At 36.0% G+C, this 16,698-nt stretch overlaps 1 protein-coding gene across 8 annotated transcripts in view; it reads left to right on the top strand.

The window, feature by feature from the left end:
- The window catches only part of SMG7 (SMG7 nonsense mediated mRNA decay factor), a 91,287-nt gene that overhangs the window by 26,056 nt on the left and 48,533 nt on the right, over positions 1 to 16,698 (top strand). For 6 of the 8 annotated variants that reach the window (XM_047839826.1, XM_047839827.1, XM_047839829.1 and 3 more), the window contains exon 2: positions 10,999 to 11,135. The exons of the other annotated variants lie outside the window; for them this stretch is intronic. In XM_047839826.1, the coding sequence (XP_047695782.1) occupies positions 11,032 to 11,135 (104 nt within the window). In that variant the 5' untranslated portion in view covers positions 10,999 to 11,031. The remainder of the gene's footprint in view (positions 1 to 10,998; positions 11,136 to 16,698) is intronic. 8 annotated transcript variants of the gene reach the window in all.

The raw sequence follows: 16,698 nt of genomic DNA, 5'->3' as shown, positions 1-16,698 counted from the left end.
GGGGCAGAGAGAGAGGGAGACACAGAATCGGAAACAGGCTCCAGGCTCTGAGCCATCAGCCCAGAGCCCGACGTGGGGCTCGAACTCACGGACCGCGAGATCGTGACCTGGCTGAAGTCGGACGCTTAACCGACTGCGCCACCCAGGTGCCCCTATATTGATCTTTTTAAAGTTAGCTTTTACTTCTTTTCTGTTTTTGTTTTTACTTTTCATTATTTTCTTCTACTTAATTTTGGTTTAATATACTCTTTTACAGTTTAAGATAGACCTTAGATTAATGCTTTTAGACCTTTTTTTTTTATTTTAATGTAAGCATCTAAAGCCATAAAAAGCTTTCTGAGCACTGCCTTCATTCCATCCTATACATCATGTGTTTCCATTTTCGTTCAGTTTTAAATATTTTCCAATTTCCTTTGTGATTTCTTCTTTGCCCCATGATTATTAAGAAACGTAATATTGGGGTGCCTGGGTGGCTCAGTCGGTTGAGCATCCAACTTCGGCTCAGGTCATGATCTCACGGTTCATGAGTTCGAGCACCACATAGGGCTCTGTGCTGACAGCTCGGAGTCTGGAGCCTGCTTCTAATTCTGTGTGTCTCTCTCTCTCTCTGCTCTCCCCCCACTCGTACTCTGTCTCTGTGTCTCTCAAAAGTAAATAAACATTTAAAAATTTTTTAAAAATGTATTATTTCATTTCCAAACTTGAGGATTTTTCCAGCTCTCTTTCTATATTGACTTATAGTTATGTGATTCTAATTTTTGAAGACTTATTTTGTGGTTCGCATATGGTCCATCTTGGTGAATGTTCCACGTGCACTTGAAAGAACATGTATTCTTCTGTTGGGTAGAATGTTTCATAAATGCCAATTCGATCTGTTTAGTTGATAGTATTGGTTTAATTTTACTAGTTTTCTGCCTATTTGTTCTATCAGTTACTGAGAGAAGTTTTGAAAGCTCCAAATAATTGTAGATTTATCTATTTTTCTTTATTTCTGTTTCTGTTTTATCTCTTTCGTTGGTTTATTAGGTATCCTCCCCCTTTTGTGTTGCATTGGGATTTATGTTATGCTTTTTTATATTGTACTACTTTATATTTAATGTAAAATTTTAAGCAGTATAATTTCATTTTCCTTTCCTTTTGTTTATGCTGTTAATGTCAAACACTTTCTGTGTTTTATTTTGTTGTGAAGTTTACTTTTTTAGTAATCTCTACACCCGATGTGGGACTCAAACTCATGACCCCAAGATCAAGAGTTGCATGTTCTGAACCAGTTTAGTGCCACCCCCCTCCTTTTTTTCCCCTTTATTTGTTTTAAACCCTAGACCACATGTTATTTTTGTTTAAAGGTTAGTCAACCTTTAAGGAAATTTAAAAACAAGGAGAAAAAATTTATTTTGTATTTACTTAAATTTTTTTCTTTTCTGGCATTCCTCATCTCTTTGTGTAGTTCCAGGTTTCTGTGTATTACCTTTGTCTTTTTTTTCCAGCTTCAAGAACTTCCTTTTTAATATTCTTTACAGAATTGATTTGCTGACATCAAGTTTCCTCGGCTTTTGTGTTTGTGCAAATGACATCATTTCACCTTTAGTTTCAAAGGATACTTGTGCTAGATAGATAGTTACAGGTTTGACAGGCCTTCTCCACCCCCTCTCCCCAATATTTTGAAGATGTTATCCTATTATTTTCTGGCTTCAGTTTTTTTCTGATAAGAATTTGGGCATTATCTTATCCTTATTCCTCCTTAAATGATGTATTTTTTTCTCTGCCTGCTCTGAAAATTTTCTCCTTATCATTGAATTTCAGCCATTTGATTACAGTGCTTTTGTATGGTCTTCTTTTGTGTTTAAATGCTTAAGGTTTGTTGAGCTTCTTAGATCTGTGGGTTTATAACTTCAATCAAATTTGAAAAATATTCTGTCATTTCTTCAAATATTTTTTATATAATTTATATGAGCCGGATTTGATATAAACTCTTAATTTCTTGGGGTCTGTTGTCCAGTGAACTGATTTTGTTAATATATTATCAAGTTGAAGGGGCGCCTGGGTGGCTCAGTCTGTTGGGCGGCCGACTTCGGCTCAGGTCATGATCTCGTGGTCCGTGAGTTCAAGCCCCGCGTTGGGCTCTGTGCTGACAGCTCAGAGCCCGGAGGCTGTTTCAGATTTTGTGTCTCCCTCTCTCTCTCTGACCCTCCCCCATTCATGCTCTGTCTCTCTCTGTCTCAAAAATAAATAAACATTAAAAAAAATACATATATATATTATCAAGTTGTAAATGTTACTGTACATTTAGCAACTTGTTTAGCAAAGAACTTAAAAACTAGATTTTGAGTAATGCAGGAATAATAGGCCAGGACATATCCTTGATTTTTATATTTTAGAGGAGCAGGATAGGAGAGTATAATAAAATTTGTTTGATCTTTATGTTTGATATTATCTAAATTGTATGGACCGAAGATTTGTCCATGAAGTTGTCCCCTCCCCTTCTTTTTCAATCATATATTCAGAAACTTGTTCTATGAGTAACTTTGGCCCTAAGCATAAGGAATATTGTTAGCAGTGATGACTTAGGCTCACTCCCAGGAACATTCTCCGGTTGCCACTGAAGTCTGTGTGCATTCATTTCTCGTGTATAATTCATGCAAGAAAATATAGTAAACCTGTTTATCTGGAAGTTGTCTTACTAATCAGAATTCTCTAAAAATTGAGGTTTTTATTTTCCTATGATGAAAAAGAGAGAGTGGACAGAACATCTAGAGAGACCTCCTGGAATAGAAACTATACTAGAGGATAAAACCGGGAACATTTCCTGGATAAGTCTTTTAGGTTTAAGGGAAAAAAGATATGGATGGGAATTATGTTGTTAAAAAGGGAAACTCAGAATAAATCATAAACAATAAAATATTCACAATTTAGCTTTGAATTTGTGAATTGTTGAAAATTGAAATCTGTCATAAATCATGGAATAACGAATAGAAGAAGTTTAGACTCTGGAATTCTGATATACCTGGATTTGAATCCTAGTCATAGCACATACTTATCTTTGTGATCTTGGGCAAGTTTCCTAACTCTGAGCCTTATTTATACATTGGAAAAATAGTAGTTATTTTAGGTTGCTATGAAAAAGTGGGAATGGTTTATGTGATTTACTTGCCATTTTGTAGGTCCTCAATAATTATTAGTTGACTTTCCTTCTTTATATATTCACTTTATGTTTTATTCTTTTTTTATTCAAGGACTTTTTTTTCCCCTTTTAAACATGTGCAGTATTTAAACAGACCCCTATGACATTTATGAAACTGTTTTCATCCTTTTATTTTCTCCCTTGAGTCCTTCCCATGTTGTTTATCCCATTCTGTCCCATTAAAAGCCGGTTATGTATCCCATCTTCAGAACTCTTTTGACCCTCATGTCTCCCTCCAGTTCTGCCTGTATTCCCTTTATAAAGATGTCTAAACTCAGTTTTAGTCTCAGTTCCTTTCCTATTTTCTATTGAAGTCAAACCATAGGCTTATGCCTCTACTTCTCCACCAAAATCATTCTTAACAAGACCCTTAGTGGCTTCCACATTGCTAAGTCCAATAGTCAGCTCTCAGGCCTCGTTGTACTTGATGCATCAGCAACACTTACTGATTCTGTGCCCCTTCTTGAAGCTCTTTCTTCATTTGGCTTCTAGGACACCATGTTCAAATTTTCCTCCTGGGGCACCTGGCTGACTCAGTAGAGGATGCACCTCTTGATGTTAGGGTTGTAAGTTTGAGCTCCACATGGGGTATAGAGATTACTTAGAAATAAAATCTTAAACAAATGTTCCTCCTAACTCTCTGGCTATTAGTTCTCAGTCTATTTACTGCTCTGTTCCCTTCTCATACAATATCATACCTTGGAGATATTGTAGGTTCAGTTCCAGACCACCACAGAGTGAATATTGCAGTAAAGTAAGTCAAATGAATTTTTTTGGTTTTCCAGGCATATAAAAGTTATATATACACTATACTATAGTTTATTAAGTGTACAATAGCATTTTGTCTAAAAAACCAATGTACACACTTTAGTTGAAAAATATTTTATTGCTAAAAAATGCTAACCATCATCTGAACTTCAAGTGAGTTGTAATTTTTTTGCTGGTAGAATATCTTGTAGAGTATCTTGCCTTGATATTGGCGGCTGCTGGCTGACACGGTGGTGGTTGCTGAAGGTTGGGGTTGGCAGTTTTTTAAAATAAGACAATGAAATTTGCCACGTTGATTAACCCTTCCTTTCACAAATGATTTCTCTGTATCATGTGATGCTGTTTGACGGCATTTTACCCACAGTAGAACTTCTTTCAAAATTGGAGTCTGTCCTTTCAAACCTTGCTGCTGCTTTAGCAACTATGTTTGTATACTATTCTAAATCCCTTGTTGTCATTTCAACAGTTTTCCCAGCATCTTCACCAGGAGTAGATTCCATCTCAAGAAATCACTTTCTTCACTCATCCGTAAGAATCAGCTCCTCATCCATTCAAGTTTTGTCATGAGATTTGCAGCAATTCAGTCCCATTTTCAGGCTCCACTTTTAAATCTCGTGTTCTAGCTCTTTCCACCATATCTGCAGTTATTTATTCAACTAAAGTCTTGAACCCCTCAAAGTCATCTATGAGGGTTGTAATCAGCGTCTTCCAGACTCCTTTTAACGTTGATATTTTGACCTCATGTGACTCTTGAATGCTCTTAAATGGCATCTAGGATGGGGAATCTTTTCCAAAACGTTTTCAGTTGACTTTGCCCAGATCGTCAGAGGAGTTCATAAATGGTAGCTATAGTTTTATGAAATACATTTTTCAAGTAAAAAGTCTTAAATCCAAATTACTTTTTGATCCATGGGCTACAGAACAGATGTTGTGTTAGTAGGCATGAAAGTAACATTAATCTTGTTGTCCATCTCCACCAGAGTTCTTCAGTGACCAGGTGTGTTGCCAGTGAGCAGTAATATTTTGAAAGGAATCTTTCTTTCTGAGTGGCTTCTTTCTTTCTGAGCAATAGGTCTCAACAGTGGGTTTAAAATATTCAGTAGGGATGCCAGGGTGGCTCAGTCGGTTAAATGTCTGACCCTTACTTTTGGCTTACGTCATGATCTCATGGTTCGTGAGACCAAGCCCCGTGTTGGGCACTGTGCTGACATTGTGGAGCCCGCTTGAAATATTCATTCATTAATTCATTCATTCATTCTCTCAAAAAAAAAATGAATAAACTTAATTCAATATTCAGTAAATCATGTTATAAACAGATATGCTGTCATCCAGGCTTTGTTGTTCCATTTATAGAGCACACAGGCAGAGTAGATTTGGCATAGTTCTTAAGGGCCCTAGGATTTTTGGAATGGTCAATGAGCATTGGTTTCAACTTCAAGGCACCAGCTGCATTAGCCCCTAACAAGAGAGTCAGCCTGTCTTCTGAAGTTTTGAAACCTGGCATTGACTTCTCTCTAGCTATGAAAGTCCTAGATGGCATCTTTTTCCAATATAAGGCTCTTTTGTCTACATAGAAAGTCTTCCTTAGTGTAGTCATCTTCATGAATTATCTTAGCTAGATCTTCTGGATAACTTGCTGCAGCTTCTGTATCAGCACCTACTGCTTCACCTTGCACTTTTATGTTATGGAGATGGCTTCTTTCCTTAAACCTCATGAACCAAACTCTGCTAAGTTTTCAACTTTGCTTCTGCAGCTTCCTCACCTCTCAGCCTGCACAGAATTGAAGAGAGTTAGGGCCTTGCTCTGGTTTAGGCTTTGGCCTAAGGGAAGGTTGTGGCTGCTTTGATATATTTAGACCATTCAGACTTTCTCACATCAACAATAAGGCTCTTTTGCTTTACCATTAATGTGTTACAAATGGAGTAGCACTTGTAATTTCCTTCAAGAACTGTGTGTGTGTGTGTGTGTGTGTGTGTGTGTGTGTGTGTGTATGTGTATGTGTGTGTGTACAAGCTTTTGGCCTGTCTTGGCTTTCAGCATGCCATCCTCACTCAGCTTAATCATTTTTAGCTTTTGATTTAAACTGAGAGATGTGCAACTCTTCCTTTTCATTTGAACACTTAGATGACATTGTAGGGTATTAATTGGCCTAGTTTCAGTATTGTGTCTCAGAGAACAGGAAAGCCAAAAGAGAGAGAGAAAGAAATGGGGGAATGGCCAGTTGATGAAGCCGTCAGAACACAACATTTATTAAGTTCATTGTCTTATATGGGTATGGTTTGTGGTGCCCCAAAACAATTACAATAATAACATCTAAGATCACTAATCACAGATCATCATAACAAGTATAATAATATTGAAAAAGTTTTGAAGTACTGTGAGAATTACCAAAATGTGACACAGAGACACAAAGGGAGCAAATGCTGTTGGAAAAATGGTGTCAGTAGACTTGGTTGATGCTGGGTTGTCATAAACCTTCTATTTGTAAAAAACACAGTCCCTGTGAAGTACAGTAAAGCAAAACACAGTAAAATGGAAGTATGCCTATATGCTGGTGACTCCCAAATGAATATCTGTAGTCCAAACCTTTTCTTTAAACCCCAGACTCTACCTACCTACCAGTTCATTGTCTTGGATGTATAATAATCATCTCAGAGTTACCATTGTTATCAAAAACAATAGCAAGAGCTTATCTGTATAATACCATGTGGGGGCACTGTTGTCCCAAAATGGACTCTTCTTTCCTCCTATACCTACTTGTATCATCTTCCTCTTGTTAGCAAATGGCAGATCCATAATTCAAGCTACTTAGGCTGAAAACCATGAATTATTTCTTTTAATTCTTTCTCTTGTGTTTTTCATTCAGCAAATGCTGTTGCTGGTCAGAGTCTGATCACAACCATCTTCACTACTGCCAGCTACTTCAAGTCAGTTAATGCTCAATATAGCAGCCAGGTGGAACCTGTTAAAATCTAGATTAGATCATTTCACCTCTTTGCTCAAAATCTCCAAAGGTTTCCCATGTCTCAGACCATCTAGATGAAGTTGGATGACTCAGTCAGCTGTGGCTCAGCCTGACCTGAATGGTCCAAGACAACCTCACTCATATGTCTGGACCCTCAACTGAGATGGCTGTGATAGGTAGGAAAACTGGGTTTCTTTTTTCCAAGTGGTCTGTCATCCTTAACTTCATAACATAGTGGTGGTGTTGTTAGCAAAAGGGCAGGCTCAAACACACAGGTGTTTATCAAGCCTGTTTGTATCATATTTGGTAAAATACAATGGGCCAAAGTAAGTCACATGGCCAGTCCAGGATCAGTGTGTGAAGGGAATTAATAAGGTGCAGTTGCCAAGTGGTGTGTGATTCATTGGGAGCCATTAATATTAACATAACAATCATCCATAGGCGCTCTGTGGCCTGTTAATTTATTAAATTATTATTTGTTAAATTATTTGATTTTAATATACCACCCCTTTCTTCAGTCAGATAGGAAAATAATAAAGAAGGAACCTGACTAGGTGAAACTGATGTCTGGAGATATGAAGTAAATAATGGCTTTTTGGTAGAAAAATCAGATTTGATTTTTATATATCTTATATTTTTAATTTCAGAGACCACCAAGAAGTAGAGAATACTATATGTACTGTAATCATTTATAGATTCTTTAAAAAAAAAAAAAAAAAAAAAAAAGAGGTTAGAGTGTGAGAGAGCCAAAGCATAAGAGACTCTTAAAAACTGAGAACAAACTGAGGGCTGATGGGGGATGGGAGGGAGGGGAGGGTGGGTGATGGGTATTGAGGAGGGCACCTTTTGGGATGAGCACTGGGTGCTGTATGGAAACGAATTTGACAATAAATTTCATGTATTGAAAAATAAATAAAAATAAAAAACATAAAAAGTGAAAAAAAATTATTTATAGATTCTTTTATTTAATTAAATCAGACTGTATCTTTTTGCTAGCTATCTGAGTTAATTAACTTGTCCGTTGTCCATTTCACATATTATTTCCCTACTCCACATTGGGAAGTAGTACTTTATTTTTGTTTAACCTTAATTTATATGGTGTTTTACATTATATAAAGGCTGTTTGCTTTTTTTTCAAATCTAGTTTTTGTTCCATGTCACCTATCAAAGGGTATAGTTACATACTTGTTTTCTTCAAATCACCTCTTTGTATTTTGTCTTGTTATGTTGCCCCATGTCATTTTTTTCTCTTATTGCCATTTCCAGTAAATCTACTCTATTATTACATTGATACTTGTTTTAATTCTAGTGTCTAATCATATTTTGGCTTTCATTGTTCTGCCTTTGTTTGGAATTCTCTTAACCTTCTCTTACCATCAAAAGTAAATGCTGTGCAAGCATTTACTTCATAATAACTTCAAAGATAGTCTTACCTGCTCATTTACATATTCAGGTGCTAATTTTATTAAAAATTGTTTTTTCCTTTTTTTTTTTTTTACTTAAAAGGCATTTAGTTTTCATTTCTAATGTATTATATAGTTTAATATTATCTTGTATTTTATTTCCAGAAGGTACAGAGTTGTTACATAGAATGCATTTTTTTTTTTTATCCCTCCAAATGCATTGTCCAGTAGAGTTGAAAACCATTGTTTTGGCATACTTCATCTAATGTAAAAGTTGAGATGAGGGGAAATAGTCTTCCAGTTGTTAATGGCTTAATCTAAATTTAACTCATTTGGGTTGTTGGATTTATCCATGTTCTATTGAGGTTTCGGATTTTGTATTTCTGTAGAAGTATTAGTGTATTGTATGTACTTTATAGATCCCAGTGCGTGGAAAACAATCTGAATTTTAGACAGCCAAGTAAATGACCATGAACTTCTCTAATTGACTATATAAAATGGTAGATTTTTCTGAACTTGGAAGTATGTTATTCCTGGTTATCAGATAAAAAATCTTTCAAACTCTTTTCCTGGGAGACTTTTGAGACTACTGTTAGTTTTGAGAAACTTTGAATTTTTAGAGTCTTGGCCTTTTCGAGAGACTATTTTAGCCCAAATTAACATAAATTTATTTGATACACTTTAGTTTGGCAGGCATTGTTAGGCACCGGATATACAGAGTTGCACAGAACAGTCTGTAGTTGAAGAAATACTTTGTCACAGTGCTACGAATGCTGAGAAAAAAGTGGGCATTAAGATGTACTGGGGGTGCATGGCCAAGCCAAAGCCCTCCTATAGAAGTTGCTGAGTCTTAAATGAGAGGAGTGGGGACAACTGGGTGGCTCAGTTGGTTAAGCATCCGACTTTGGCTCAGGTCATGATATTGTGGTTCACGAGTTCAAGCCTGTGTGGGGCTCTGTGCTGACAACTCAGACCCTAGAGCCTGCTTTGGAGTGTGTGTGTGTGTGTGTGTGTGTGTGTGTGTGTGTGTGTGTGTCCCTCCCCTGCTCGTTCTCTCTCTCTCTCTCTCTCTCTCTCTCTCTGAAAAATAAATAAAAACATTTTTAAAAATTAAAAAAAAAAATAAGGGGTTAACCAGACAAGGAGGGAAGAAGGAGGGCATTCCAGGTTGAGTGAAAGAGCATGAATAAAGATACTGAGGAGCACAATAGCTATGAACTAAAAGTAATTTTAGTTTTATTAGGTCATAAAGTATAAAATGGAGAGCTCTGGGACCTCACATGCTATGCTAAGGAGCTTGGGTTTTAGCATGGGGTATTTTCTCAGGGTTTTCCACTAAAGTCCCACTGAAGTCATCAGAAATTAAATACATGCTTTGGAAGTAAGGAGACAAGGTCCACATAGACTTCCTGCATGTTTGAAATTTCTCTTAAGACTGGTGTTTTATTGTTAAAATATTATTAATAACTTTGTCTTCTATTCTAGAATTGATTAGTTTGTGAGTTCTTAGCTTCAAATTCCTAATTTATAGAATGAGAATAATGGCACTTCTATCTTAGGATTGTTGGGAGGGCTAATAATAACTATAATGATAATAATAATGACCATAATAGCTAATATTTTTTGAGGGCTTACAAAATAGCAGGCCTAACTGCTTTATTTCTATTATCTCATTTAATCCTCAAAACATCTCAGTAAGGTAGGTACATTTATTATCTCCTTACTTCTAACAAAACTGGGGCATAGAGAAGTGAATTTCCTAAGGTTACACAGCTAGTTGGTGGCAGAGCTTGCTTTGAACACAGTTGTGAATACAAGACACCTGACTATTCCATTATACTCCCATTCTTTGAGATCATGCCTATGGAACATTGAGCACAGAATCTGCCACACAGTAATTGTAAATGTAAGCAATTATCAGTAGCCAGTAATATTTACTTAAATTGCTTTGTTCAAATCTGAGTTAAATTGATGTCCTTAAGGAATTTTGCTGTTTTTCCTGTGGCTTGACTTACTCCCAGCCTGCAGTTAAATGCAGACAATGTGACACACCCATGCTATTAACCACTACCCTTTGTTGCCTCCTCCTTCCTTGTGGGTCTGTCTCCACATTAAATTTTAAATCCATGGCAGGGACCATATCTGTTTTGTTCATCATTGTATACCCAGTTATTCACACTGTATCTAGTACATGAACATGACTAAATCTTTGTTCAGTGAGTTAATAAAGATCTAAAAACCTGCCATTTTTAGCTGATCTTAGAATCTAAACGTTCATACCACCTGTAATTGTGGTTTAATTGCTTTACATGTTTTTCCTTTGGTAAGCAGTCTGGTTTGGACCAACCATCTGCTCTTGTGTTCTACAGGGCACTCTCACCTTGGAACTACAAAAACCCTGCTGGGTAACTGGTATTTGTTTGTCCTAATAGAGATCACTCAGGTTTCAGAGAGAGAGGGAGATTAAATAACATTTAGATCTAAAACTAAAATGTTAGAAATATACAAAACAATTTTAAAATGTGTATTCTAAGAAACTTAATATAGAAAGATAAAAGCTTTGGTATTTTTCATTTGCCTTTACATTAAATTATTTCAAATAAAGAGAAAATAATTTTTTTTCAAAGGAGTTCTCTGTTATTGTGGGTTAACTCATATTTTCCTCCTCTCCTCTGTCTAGAATGTCTTAAACCATTCTACCTTAAGAAATTGGATGTTCTTGCAGATAGTCATTGTGGGAGAAAACGTTTCATTTAAGTCCCAGATGAGGACCGGAAACTTGAAATCAGAGGAGCATCTGAAATCAAGTAATATTAGGTAGGATAAAAATTACAAGGGATTTCTTCATGTTTGTATTCCTTTTAGAGATGTATGTTAAAGTATGCATATTCTGTGAGCACTAATAGAAGAGTTAGAGACTTTGTGAAGCATTTGATATTGGCCAGGATGGGAGTGGGGAGTGCTAATTTTTTTTTTTTTTAACTTATGTGGCTTCACGAGAACTTTGGCATATGTTTACTTTGTCATGAGCACTTATATCTTGCAGTTGAAGGAAATTTTTAAAACATTTACTAACATAAATATAAGACATTTTTATGTTTATGTATGAGGTCTTTGAATATTTATGATAAGTGTAGGTACATGTGATCTGTTTTCTAGATTCTCCTTTAGTATGAAACTTCCTGTGTTTTGAGTTACATGTATAGCAGTTCATTTGAGTGCAGGGATCATCAGCTCTTTTTAGTTCTCTGTGTCTGCAGTCCAGCCTCCCAATGTGTATAGAAATAGGTAAATGATTGCATGCTAGGGAAGACCTCTCTAACCACATGGTGAATTAGAAACTGTCACTGCAGCTTGTAATGACAGTTATAGTGACAGAATGTTTGAAGGTATCTGATCTCAGAGATGGGACTTTTAAATGAGAAGTGATAGTTGCCTCTAAAAGTTGATACCCTGACGGTGACACCTATAGCCAATCCATTCCAGAAGACCTGCTGGAACCAGACTAAGCTCTGCCACTTTCTGTTTATGTCACTTTCAGCAAGTTATTTAACCACTCTGTGTCCTTGTTTCCTCATTGGCAAAATGAGGATAATCTTACTACTTAACCTGATAGATTTGTTTTGTGAATTAAAGATTTAATAATATATGAAAGCATGTAAACAGGACCTAGCAAATATTAAATGATCCAAGTACTATGATTAGGCTGTTAATTCTTAACAGATGAGTTTAGAGTCTATAATCAATTACCATGATATTACTGTATTTTGTAGGTTGCTTGATGTGTTATTAGGTCCAGTATTTAAAATGTATTTAAGTTATATGATCAAAACTAATGTTTGGAGAGAAGCAAAAAAGAAAATAACAAATTATTTTGCAGCTTTGATGTATCTACCTCTGGTTTCATTTTCTGTACATACTAAGAATATGGTCCTCATGACATGTAAAGTTTCTCTTTCTTTTGTCATTTAGCATTGTATGGTAGTAGATAACATAGGATTTTTGACGCCCATCTTGGAATGTTGTCTTCTTCAACCCTGTGTGCTGCTTCAGAAAGGATCCTATGTCAGAAACCAGATTAGCAAAACTAACTTGGTCATTGAAGTATTGGTGTTATTTTAAAAAAAATTTTTTTTTTTTTAACGTTTATTTATTTTTGAGACAGAGAGAGAGCATGAACGGGGGAGGGTCAGAGAGAGAGGGAGACACAGAATCTGAAACAGGCTCCAGGCTCAGAGCCGTCAGCACAGAGCCCGACGCGGGGCTCAAACTTGTGACCTGAGCCGAAGTTGGACGCTTAACCAATACTTCAGGCGCCCCAAAGTATTGGTGTTATAATCAGAGTGCAGTCCTCCCTTTAGAGTTTTCACTTAGGTTCTTTTATGTAACTTACTGGTTGTCTTATTTACTTCTCATTTCTGAAAGGGAGTTTGTTTCCCTGTTTTACAGATGAAGAAATTGAAGTTTCTTGGAAAGAAGCTCCAGACCTAAGTCCTTTTTATTCTGTATCATTTTCCATTGCATAAAATTGTTTCCTGTATGATGCACATTTTACCATTCATTAATTTAACAAAATTTTACTGAACAGCTACCGTATAACAGGCATTATTTTAGGTGTTAGAGATACAGCCCTGAACACTTCTCTTCTTCCTCACTCCCACTGGCTCTTTCTGTAGTTGAACTGTAGGCATATATCTTTATCCCTGTACTCAACCATAGTGTATTGAAATCATCTGTATATGTCCTCATATCTTCCACTTTATACTGAGTTGCTTAGAAGTAGTACCTGCCATCATTAAGGCTATTGTCATTTTGACTATTTAGAGTAAAAATATTTACCTGTTTTACTTTGCGTTTACTAGTTGTATATGTTTTCATATTAATTTTTTTCATTGTGTCTAATCCATACATCTCTCATTACTTTTTCTCAACTCTTTTCTTTGCCTTTGGTAAGCCTCCCTTTCCTATTCATTTTGTAATTATCTTAAAGATTCACCATTCTCCTTAGTGTATCTCCCACTTACGTTCAGACACTGATCTCATCTCCTACTTTATCTCTGAAAGTGATGCAGTGTGTGTAGCTGTGAATTCTCTTGACGTCGCCTCATCCCACACTACTCCCTTATTCTTCTGGCACATTTCTATCTAACCTTACATTCCTCCAGTTTCATGCTGCCTCCTTTTCAAAGACAGTCTGGCCTCCTGTCTTACTATTCACATTACCATTTCCTTCCATCTCTTCCAGAATTATCCTCTATCAGTTTTGTTCTCATTTTCTTAAGTCTTCAACCTATTCCATTCTCCTAGCTTCATTTTTTCATTTTAAACATGTTTAAGGCCCTACTATTATAAAAAAGAAACTTGTCTTTACCATGGCTCTCTTCCCTTTTTCTTCACAGCTTAGCATTTTAAGAACTGACCTAAACTACTACTTCTTATTTTTTCCTCAGCCCCCTGCAATTTGACATAGTCTCTTCTCTGACAGGGCTATTATTGACCTTTATTTCACCAAATCCAACCCACTTTCTAGTCCTTACAGTAAATCTGCCCCTTGAAAATGAGTAGCTCATTCTCTCTCTGACTTCACTTAGCATAATAACCTCTAGGTCTATCCATGTTGTCTCAGATGGCAAGATCTCATCCTTTTTTTGTGGCTGTATGATACTCCATTGTGTATACATGCTACATCTTCTTTATCCATTCATCTATTGATAGACACTTGGGTTGCTTCCTTTATCTTGGCTATTGTAAATAATGATTCAATAAACATAAGGATACATACATCTTTTCAGTTTAGTGTTTTAATTTTCTTTGTGTAAATACCCGGTAGGCATTATTGGATTATATGGTATTTCTATTTTTAATTTTTTGAGGATCCATATGATTTCACTTACATGTGGAATCCACAAAAACAAAACAAGCAAATAAATGAACGAAAAGCAGAATCAGACCTATCAATACAGAAAACAAACTGGTTGCCAGAAAAAAAGGGGATGGAGGGCCAGGCAAAATAAATGGGTGAAGGGGAGAAGGAGATACAGGCTTCCAGTTAGGGAAAGAGTAAGTCACAGGAATAAAAGGTATAGCATAGGGAATATGGTCAGTGGTTTTGTAATAGCATTGTACAGTGATAGATGGTAGCTACAGTTATGCTGAGTATAGTGTAACAAATAGAGTTGTTGAATCACTGCATTGTACAACCTGAAACTAATGTAACCTTGTGTGTCAACTATACTCAAATTAAAAAATGAAGATTGAGAGCTAGATTCTCCCTTCTGCCATTCTGGGCAATTACATTTTTCTTATAGGTTTAACTACAATCAGTGTGCTGGTCACTCCCACAGTGTATCCCTAGTCTTAATGGCTCCTCTGTGCTTGACACTTAATCTCTAAGTTCTTGCTTATACCCCTTTCTTTCTCATATATCCAGCTGTCCAAGCTAACAATCTGGGAATGATTTGGACTGTTTTCTCAGCTTTGTCTTTCCTTCTACTGACTTTATTAAGAGGTATTTCTTGAGTCTAGGTTTTTCTGTTCCATCTGTATGGTCACTTCCTCCCTTCCAGACTTGCCCTTTTAAAATCCATCTTCATGAATGTTGTGTAATCTTTTAAAAATGAAGTTCTGACAATGGTGTGCTCCTGCTTAAAACTTGGCACTGGTGTCCTATTGTTTAAAAGACAGAGGTCTGAGCTCCTTAACGTGTCATGTAAAGTCTCACAGTCTGCTGTCTGCCTTGGTTCACCAGTCATCTCCTGTATTTTCTTACCGTGTATTTTATGTTCTATGTTCCAGTCTCCCACCTTCACTGACTTAGCTATCTTTACTGTGTTATTTTCTCTGCTTGGAAGAACTTCTTATCCTTTGATATTTCCAGAGAGGACTGGCCCTTAATCAAACTAGATACACAGTTTCAAATAATAGAATTTTAGGATAAATGTTGTAATGTAGAGCATTGGAATAATGTCAGGAGGCTTGAAAATTCATGAACAAACTGTAAAGTGCCACAGAGAGAAAGCAAATTAGTGTTTTTGTTCCTTACTGAGACAAGCCCCTTTAGGAGCAGCATCTTCCCTAGATACCCTTTTCTATGTGAAATTCAAAAGTAGAGCAATATGATTTACTTTTTATTAATCCTATGAGACTTGGTGATGTCTTAGAGATCTGTAGATTGTGTATTTGTGTGCTTGCATGTGTAGGCTCACACTCACCTTACAGTATCTGGCCTATTTTGTACAAATAATTATGATATGTAATTATGTAGATGGTTATAATTGACGAATACTGTTATTATTCCAAATACTCCTTAGTACTCTATGAAGATAAGCAAATATATTAACTTGAAATAAAACCTACCATGGCTTTTGTTTAAATTTCAAAAAAAAATATTTTAGCCTTCCCTCCCAAAACAAAAGAAGCTGATTCACTTTTCCTTAGCAACTGAGTTTGAAGATGTTGGCTTATTTGAAGATGAGTTTTAGAAGATGTTGGCTTATTTTCCTGTGTTCTGCTCATAAGAGAAACAGGGTTGGAGGTTCAGGTCGAAGGACTCTTCCATTGTGTCTGCCCCTGATTTTGAGATATCTTATATTTTCAATCACAAATTTTAATATTGGTTCTTAACAAAGATTATCTTATTATATATGTTATCTTGCATTGTTATTGTAAGTACTATGTATAATCAAGGTGTTTGTTAAAGAAGATGGCCATTACTTTTAGAGTTTTCTTCTCTAACAACATTATAAAAAACATTGTAAGGTGTTTAAGTATTGAAAGCCCCAGTTTTGTGGGCTATTTCTATTAAATATTACTTTTTTTTTTTTTTTTTTTCTGTGAAATCTTGTATAGGAGGAACTATGATGTAATGGTTAGGAGTTATCCTGTGGGACCAAACTGATTGAGTTCAAATGCTGACTTAACCTTGGACGTGTTACTTAACCTCTACTTCTGTGGGCTTCTTCATCTATACAGTGGGGGCAGTAATAGTACATAATACGGATTAAATAATTTATATAAAGCCCTTAGAACATTGTCTGACAATAAGTGCTATATATAGCGTTGGCTATTTCAGTACCTAGTGCATTGGAATACATTGAATGTATTTATAGATCTTGATGATCATGTAGTCTCCAGGAATATTGTTTCAGGTTGTTAGCTTTCAGTGCATTTGTTTATCACTGAATGTTTCAGATTTTATTCAGCCTTTTAATGACTTTTTCTTATTGCTTGGTAGAAGTGCTTACTTTCTCTTAGTAGAACGGACACAATGTATTTTGAAAGCTTTGTATTTTGTAAGTATTTAGTGGTGTTATTTTATTGAAGGAGTGATGATTTTTAATGTTTGAATTTTTGGTTCATTCATTGTTTTCATTAATTCTTT

Source organism: Prionailurus viverrinus, chromosome F1 (assembly GCF_022837055.1).
Source record: "Prionailurus viverrinus isolate Anna chromosome F1, UM_Priviv_1.0, whole genome shotgun sequence".
NCBI lineage: Eukaryota > Metazoa > Chordata > Mammalia > Carnivora > Felidae > Prionailurus > Prionailurus viverrinus.
Note: the sequence above shows the minus strand (reverse complement) of the source record. Positions and strands in the feature narration are given on the sequence as shown.